This window comes from Stegastes partitus, unplaced genomic scaffold, assembly GCF_000690725.1.
Source record: "Stegastes partitus isolate 25-593 unplaced genomic scaffold, Stegastes_partitus-1.0.2 Scaffold1114, whole genome shotgun sequence".
Taxonomy (NCBI): domain Eukaryota; kingdom Metazoa; phylum Chordata; class Actinopteri; family Pomacentridae; genus Stegastes; species Stegastes partitus.
This window is the reverse complement of record NW_007578845.1, coordinates 141173-150271: the sequence shown is the minus strand read 5'-3', so window position 1 is coordinate 150271 and position 9099 is coordinate 141173. Positions and strand designations below refer to the sequence as shown.

Here is a 9099-nt window from a genome sequence, read left to right as displayed (position 1 = left end):
TAAAGTATTAAAACGTAAGTCAGTGATTCTGATAGAGTTTAGGCCTGATGGCACACCACTGATAGAAGTATAGAAACAAACAAAATTGTAAGTAGACAAATATTTATAGTTTTTTGAATTGAGATCATTTAACTTTTGTTTTTTCTTTTTTTATATGATTTATGGCATTATAAATCAACTGTATCATACCTTCAGTTCTTCCTCCTACTTATGGGCATAGTTGCAATGTTTCTATAAAGACGCTGCGTAGGAACTGCTTAGGGCCCAAAGGGTTAAAGCTCACTTATTTAACTATTTATTCTGTGCTAACAGATTAGAGTGGGAACACTTCAGGGAACAATGATTTTATTACCGTTGTGATAAAACTTCATTTTTGTAGTTGTGTTTGTTTTATTTTCACTTCTTGGTGGCTGCTGTGTTTTGACGTCATGTCGCCACTTTGTCCTGCTGAGTCGTTGCTGGAGCCTCTCCCAGCTGGTTTCATTTGTTTAGTGAAAAGGATCCTCATTAGCTAACGCCAAGACGTCAGCTAGTCTTCCTGAGGTCCAGACAATGAAATATCAAAAACAAGCATTACAGTGTCAAGTAAAAAATAGATCAACAACAAGAACACACAAGAGTAACTGAAATAATAATAGAAATACATAGAAAAGTGCATAAAAATAATACATAAAGGATAATACATAGAAATAGATACATCGAATAATATATTAGAGAATAATTCATAAAAGATAATGCAAAGAAATATATATAGATAAAAATACATGGATATTTTCTTAAGAATAAAGAAAAACACAATACAAGTCATGTATCACATGACCCAACCTCACTCAATTAGGATGAGCAAGAATGTTGAGGTGTTCGTAACAAATACATTTTTTTCGTTTCATTTTTGTTACATTATGTTACAACATGCAACTGTTTGTCCCACGTATTGTTAATTCCTGCTGAACACCTCTGCAAGCAGGAGGATGTTTATAGCAACTTCATCCCTCTGTAAGTAATGGGATGGGAAAATGTGCACAAGGTGGTGCAACGTGTGCTGTCATAAGAGAATGACATGTTCACTCTACAAACACACACCTACAGCTCATTCACTCCACCTTCTCTCTGAAACATTACTGCTTTGTTCTTGTTGCCTTATTTCCGTTCTGCTCAAACCTCAGTTTGAGCAGTTTCACGCTTTCATACAACTTCCTGATCTTCTTGTGAAGGTAAGCAGCATTTTGTCTGTTGTCAGGTTAGAGAAAGTCAATCAAGAAGACTCAGAGTTAGTTAGCAGAAATACCACACCACACAAATCAGAAAGTTTCTTCTAGTTTGTTGGTAGCATAATGTACAAGACAGTAACCTGTGGCCATGAGATAGTAAAGCAAGAGTTAAATCATCTTGTGGCCACAAGGTTTTTATTGTTTTGGGGTTTTTTTCCTCCTCTATGGTCACTCTGTTCTGTACTAATGGGTGCAATGTTGCTAAAGTTCAAATTCTGATTTAGAATATTTATTTGCTTTACACCTAATCCATTCACTGTGTATTAGCTCAATTAAGAGCAATCACAGAAAATGGGCAAGTCAAGTCAAGTGAAGTGAGTGTTGAGAAATGAGTGAAGGATTTATTAGATCCGTAACAAACCTCGATCCTCCTTCTATAGTTGGTTATATTGTCAAGAGTCAGTTAACAAATCCTGACTCAAAGTATTCCACTTAAAACCTTGCTCTCTATAGTTATAAAAAGCCAAAAAAAACTTCACACAAGTATGAAATGTCTTGTATTCTGTGAAACAGTGACAGTAAACTTCACCTAATCCTGGTTTTTGTGTGTGTTGGTTTGTGCGATTCTAAAGAACCGTTGGCTTTTACGAAACTAATGTTGATATTAGGGAGCATTTCATAACCTGTGTAATGTCATTACAATCTGAATCATCAGTCACAAATTCTAAATGTGGCAGTGTTTGAAAGGAAGGTGGATTTAGGTGGACAGGTTGAACAAGTTCTGCCATTTCATCGCCACAGTGTTTATTTTTATGTTCATCCATTTACTCTCAGGAAGCCATCTGTCCACATATGCATTCTTTCATTTGTGTGGTGTCCAAGACTGCTCAGCATGAGTGCGTCGTAAGAAAACACATGCAAATGAAGATATTTCCTACGTGATATTTGAAAAAACATGCTGTGCATGAAAATAAAACACAAACAAATTACTTTTAAGACACACATTTGCTGATTTGACAGTAAAATGCAGCATAAATAACTGATAATAACTTATAATGGATGCTTAAGATGTTTTCATGTTTTGATTTAGTGTGAATGTTCTTGGAAAAAAATTCATAATTCAAAGTTTTGAGGCATATGAAAACAACAAATTCAACCCCTAATGAGATATGGCTGAAAGCTCACAGAAGAAAATAATAATTAGACTATTGGCTTAGTTCTTAACATTCCAGCTGTGTCATCTGATTGGAGATAATAATGAAAGCCCAAAATCACACATTACTGGAAGTATTACAGCTTTAACCTTTTACTAATTACCGGTTTTAATAATTGATCAGATTTATATAGCGCTTTTCTGGACACTCAAAGACGCTTTACACGGGCTCACCTGGTAGAGCGGGCGGCCCATGAACAGGGGCTGTAGTTCCCCGATGCAGCGGTCGTGGGTTCGAATCCCGCTCACGACCCTTTGCTGCAGGTCTGTCCCCATTCTTCTCCCCCCTTTCCTGTCTCCCTCTACTGCACTAAATAAAGGCAAAAGCCAAAAAAATATATATATATATAAAAAAAGATGCTTTACACTGTCAATTATTCATTCATACACATTCATTCTGGTGGTGGTAGCTACGATTGTAGCCACAGCTGCCCTGGGACACACTGATAGAGGCATGGCTGCCATTCTGCGCCTACGGCCCCTCCGACCTCAAGCATTCATACGCATTCACACCAGGCAAGGTGAAGTGTCTTGCCTAAGGACACAACGGATTGTGGTGTCATAGTCTTATGAAAGTTTTTCTGTCAGCTAGCAAATACAGATAATTAAAACCACCTGTGTAATATTGAGTAGTTTAAAACAGCTATGACCCAGACATGAACTTGGGATCTTTAGGGTATTGGTGGTGTTTGGCGTGGGGAAGCTGGTACCGGAGCCTTTGGGTTGTGGGATTTGTTTCAGTGTGTCCCATGAATACTAAGGTTCTTTGGAATGTGGAGAGTATGAAGGCCGGGTTATTGCCTTAGACTCTTTTGTTGGATTACTCAGGGCATTCCAGAGAAGTTTCTGTGGAGTGGCAAGTGTTTTATCTCTACTGACATCAGGGAGTTCTGTTACAATGTGGGTGTGCAGTCATATTTAGATGTGTTGTGAAAGTAACATCAACATGAATGCTAGGACTCAAGGTTTTCCAGCAGAACACTGCATTATAATGAGTTAATCATATTATTCACTTCACCTGCCAGTTGTTTTAATGCTGGGGCTGGTTGGTGTATGTTTGTGTATGGTGGCGGTATCATGTACTGAAATACTTGGGACGAGTGTGCAGACACTGTCTAATCAGTAAAAGAGCTTTACTTCTAAAAAGCTGTTTAACTCATAAAACAGCACTGTTGCCACTCTGCTGCTAAGAAATGTAGTTAGACTACTGTTACCCCTTATCGAGGGGTCACTGAGACATAACATGAATGGTACCCATCTTCCCAAGCAGCTACAGACTGCACGTGGTAGATAGCTAATTACAATTTACAAGCATGAGTACTTGAGTCTTTATCTCAGGGTAGATGAACGACCACAACAACAGCAAAAAACAAAACAGCAACACTAATTGAAGTAAGATAACCAAACTGAAAGAAACAAACTAAAATACAACCACTTGCCTTCTTGAATACAAAAAACAGGAAAAAAAACTATCACATAAAAATGTCTGCTGTCCACCCTTATGAACTCCATAACAAACAAACTCACCATACAACAGAATTGTATTCCTGAAGCGACCAGGGACCAATCACCGGCTGCAGGCTTGCAGTTATTTACCCAATCACTTATAATGGCAAACTTCAACTTGTCAATGCACTCTTGGGTACATCTGAGGGCTGAACCATGAAGCGAGTTGGACGTAACCAGGCTTTGTTTGTGTAAGCCAGAGCTGCTTCCTGTGCGCCACCCTGTGTGGCAGCAAGTCCGTGTAGCTCCGGTGTTGCATGTTTCTTAAATCTTTTTAAAGTGTCTGTCAGTAGTTTTTGTTTTACGTGCAACAATGCACCTAGCTGGAAAAAGAACAATGTACAAAAGGGGAACCTTCATGAGTTATTGCTGTTTCTTTGACCAGCGCGATTTGCACGCCAATTGCATGCTCTTTTGCACATTATTCCTTTGTCTGTCCTGTATGTAACATGTGTGAGCTACTGGATACTTCGAATTTCCCCACAGGGATGAATAAAGTATCTAGTTAGTTAGCTAGCTAGCTATCAAAAAAAATAAACAAAAAAACTAAATCAGAAATTACAGATATCAAGACGTTAGCTTTTTTTAACTTTCTTTGTTAACTCAGGTTTGCTTTCACATTAAATGGGGCGTTTACCGCATCATGTGATTCACCTTTTGCACAAGATGGACCAATCAGATGCCGCCTTCTTCAGTCAGGGGAATAGGTTGTTGTAATGGAGAGCTTTGCAGAATGTGAAAACAGATTAACATCAAAAGCAGCATTATTACTTCAAATGATGCAGGAGAGGAATGCTGGTGGAAAACTGATAACCATATGTGTACTGATCAAGACAGTTGCTTATTTCTAAAGTCACACCTGCACATTAGAGATGTTCAACTTTAAACTTTATGCATGTAAATATTAAATTGAAGAAATCCATTTAGAGCTGACACTGTCCCACAATATCACATCTTTTATCTCTGTTTTTTTAACATCACTGTAGTTAATACCAGTAGACTAACCAGTTTCCTAATCTGTATTGTGTCAGTTGCAGTACCAGCAGTGTAAAATAAACTGGGCAGCAAAGCAGGACCAAACATAAAAACATAGTTATGCATTTTCTGCTTCGCCAAGTGAATACATGTAGGATAATGTGGAAGTAGTGTGCGATACTGTAGCTACATGGCTTCATTCAGGGGTATCAGTAACATACAGTTCATCAGGTGCAGCTTTAACGTATTCCCCCAGCTGACAATTAGTTTCACTCATACAAAATCGCCAGGAAACAGGTGAGCGAAAGAGAGACACGTTTTACAGCTGATTTAAATCCTAAACTCTGAACAGAACCTCTTCCGGAGCAGATTAAATGTGCAGCATCAGTGAACAGTTTTTTCATGTCCCCTGGAATCTTGTTCGAGCAGATGTTTTTGCATGAACTCTCAGTAAAGGCACCCATATAGCTGATCACATTAAAAGCAGATGCCTTTCATTTTTGTTCCAGCACTGAAACTGGTTCCAGTATGAAGCATGTTGGGTCATTGCCATGGCTTATCGGAAAACATGACGGAACTGGGCCATGATTTGTTTCACATTTCCTTCTCAAACAAATTAAAATGTCTGCTTTGAATAATGTGCGTTGTGTTTACAACTACTCACTGTTGCGCACAACCTACAGCATTTCTCTATTTGTATACGTTTGCTTGACACACACACACACACACACAGTTGGGATGTCTTTCTAACTGAGGTGTGTTTCCCTGCACACACATCACAGACAAGTATGCAGATAAAAAATCCGATCGGCCAGCACCCCTCTGCAGGTGCGAAGAAAGTTTTAATGCAAATGTGATCATCAAGGCTTGTTTGCATTCATTGTTTACAGATGTGTGTGTGTGTGTGTGTAGGTGTGTGTGTGTGTGTGTGTAGGTGTGTGTGTGTGTGCGTGTGTGTGTGTGTGTGTGTGAAGTCTTTTACATTCAAATACATTTAACACAAAACATTCTCTTTTTAGTGGTGCTATTTGTGCTATTTGCTGAAACAAGTGAGAACAACTGACCTAAATCTGGCCTCTGGAGAAATGTGACTTGTGGTCATGTGGGGACAGAAACTCTCACTTACACTTACAGGTGTCTTTTGTTCCATGATTGACAAGCTGCTGTTTTACGATGAAACAATGGAAAGCCACCAAACTTGCTTGCTTGTGTGCATGCAGATAGTGTTGTATCAGACTCATCCATTCATTGCTTAAAAACTGGATCAGCAAGTTTTGATAGTTTCCAGAAAAGCAATGTCAAGTTTCAGTCTGGACCCAAACCCGCTCCTTAGCCTGACCGCCTGACTTGAACCACTTTCCTTCTCTCAGAGTGATCAAAAGACCTTTGTTTTGGATTAAAAATCTTTAATATAGCCTCTTTTAAATTGTTTTTCTGCAGCTCCTTGAGACAGATATCATGGAAAAGGGTCAGCCACCTGCTATGGGTACGCCAGCACCGCCGTACCCCGGTCCTCCTATGGGTTACCAACCTCAGCCCACTTTCCAGCCCACTGCCCAACCTGGTAAGAAGTCAGGGACTGTCACCTGTCTAGATCCTTTTCTGTACTGTAACTCTTATTTAATCAGTTATTCCTATAACGTAAGTCCATGTGACAGGTGCTCTTGGTCAGTCTGTGTTAAATTCTTCTATTTTATTTTTTCCCAAGTTAAATGTCTCTTTTTGTATGTCTAGTGGGGACTTACCAGTACAGCCCACAGCAACCTCAGATGGTACAGCCTGGTGAGTGTCTTTCTACAACTGTTCTAATGGATTTTTAAAAATGTAGCACAAACTGTAGAGCTTCAGATTCAGTGACAGTGTTTTGTCGTGCACACAGTGAGCCAGGTGGTTGTGGTGCAGCGACTGCCAACTGATGTTCCTGGACAGATGATGTGTCCCCACTGTAGAAACACTGTCGTGACAAGAACTGAGTGTAAAAACGGGATGCTCACCTGGTTGATCTGCAGCGTCCTGGGAGTCTTCCTGTAAGTAGAAACCACAGTATACACATATCTTGTCATAATAACTGTGCTGACACTGTAAAACATTATACAAGAAGTTACTGGAAATACTATTATTTTCTTTGCAATTTCAGGTAAACATTATTAATTTCAAGTTATTTTAGACTGGCTTTATGTCAAGTCAAAACTAATAAATACGAATTGGTCTGGCTTGTGTTTTTTTTTCATCTTGAAATGATTAAATGTTTGGAATTTGTTAGGAAAATTCTTCAGTGGAGTCCTAACTGCTCCAAATCAGCACACAGAGTATCTTTCAAGTCAAAGCAATGTTTTACTTGCAGCAAGGGAATGACATGCACAGTGCAGAGTCTGAACAAGTGACTCCAGAGTCAAGAAATGTTGAAGCATTTATACAGTCACCCAGTCACCGGGCTGGAATACAGGCAGGGGTCCTGTGGCTGGAGCCAGGAGTGCTGCAGCAACCTGAGAAGAGATCTGTGACAAAATTGTCAAGAGAACGAAACAATAAGACATCATTGCATGTTCACTGTGGGAAGGTTAGAGGGGTGGTCTGTCGACCAGGCCCGGGTCTGGGGGGCAAGCAAACAGGGTCTCAGAAGGACTAAGATTAGATCTGGCCCTGACACGCATGTGCATGTACATCAGTACAATGGGGAGACATTTTGTCCATGACAGACCTGTGTCTTCACACGTTTTCAAAAGTTTCCGTTTTAGTGTGCCATTTTCTTGTTCCACGCCACCTCCTGATGTGATCACTTAGTGCTGCACTCACAGAATGAGGACCCTTGTCACTAACAGTTTGAGGGGAATTCCCCATCTAGGGATGATTTCATGAGCACCACGTTGCCACTGCATTATTTGAGGCATGTTTGGTTGGAAATGCCTCAACCCATGTTGACCACATGTCCACAATCACAAGGCAATATTTCTTTCCATCAGATGGGGAAAGTTCAGTGAAGTCTACCATCAAATGTTGAAAAGGGCCTTCAGGTGGAGGGTGTGCTGCTTGAGCCTGTTTGTGTTGCCTGTGAGGATTGTTAGTGGCACAAATCATGCATCTTTTGCAGAAGTTTTCTGCATGAGCTGTAAAACCTGTTAAAAACCAGGAGGCTTCCACCATGCTTATCATCCCCCTCTTGACACATGGTCCAACCCGTGTGTCAACTTGGTAAATGAGAGAAGAAGTGAGAGGAGAGAGAAGGAAGGAGAATACTCAACCAAAGGAAGAGTTGCTACAGATGGAGCAGGCATCCAGTCTGTAGCCTCTGCTGTACGTTGTGAGATCTTTCCACTGCATCTGTGATGACTTAGAAACATGTGGGCGCATATCAGCAACATCAAAGAGTGAGCATTGTGTTGATTTAAGTGACAACAAGAGGAAAGAGCGTGTATGAGACCATACTAAATGAGTCACTGCAAGCAGTGTGACAGGATGTGAAAGCCACACAATCTCATATGATGCATCAGGACCAGAAGAGACCTGTAAGGTGCAATGCAGGGAGGAGGGAGACATGAACTTGTCAGAACTAAGAGCCTATTGCTTGACCTGTGTCAATAGATCAATATTTACTCCTAGGTCAGTGGAGAGCCACTGGTAAGTGTACAACAAATTGGAGCAGGACAGAGGAACAGAAAAGCGTTCCTTTACCTGACCACTTGCAACCTGAGACAGATTGAATCTAACACTCAGCTTAACGCCAGATGGCCAGTCTTTCGTTGTCAGAACAGTTTGCTGCACCTGAATCTACCATAAATGGAATAGAGGATCCTTTTATTATCAAGTTCATCATAGAACTTTAAAAGCTTTAGTGAAATAGTTAGCATAGATCCCATCATAGCCAGATAGAGCATGTTTGTTTTCTAGATACTCTACAGCTTGTTGCGAAAGGGCATGTGGATCAGTGTGTTGTATCATTGCATGTGTGTGTGTCTGTTCATCACCAAGTAGAGGAGGAGGAAGATGAGAGGGAGGAGGAGGAAATCCTCTGTGAATGTGTTGACCACGTTGTGGGTGTTTCTGCTGAGGCAGGAACGGCTGCTAAAACTTTTCAGATGAACCAATTATTCAAGTTCTGTTATTTTCCATGTGGAACTTCATGTCGAAGCTCAGCCAGATTAAGATGACTCACAGGGTTCACACTGATGTGCACAAGATAACTTAATATTTTGA

The 9099-nt window shown here is 40.3% G+C and overlaps 1 protein-coding gene across 1 annotated transcript in view; it reads left to right on the top strand.

Moving 5' to 3' along the window:
- The first annotated feature begins 1109 nt into the window (after window positions 1–1109).
- Window positions 1110–9099, top strand: part of LOC103368028 (cell death-inducing p53-target protein 1 homolog) — a 17119-nt gene continuing 9129 nt past the window's right edge. The window contains exons 1-4 of the mRNA XM_008296262.1: window positions 1110–1214; window positions 6346–6469; window positions 6640–6687; window positions 6785–6932. Of these exons, the coding sequence (XP_008294484.1) occupies window positions 6364–6469; window positions 6640–6687; window positions 6785–6932 (302 nt within the window). The 5' untranslated portion in view covers window positions 1110–1214; window positions 6346–6363. The remainder of the gene's footprint in view (window positions 1215–6345; window positions 6470–6639; window positions 6688–6784; window positions 6933–9099) is intronic.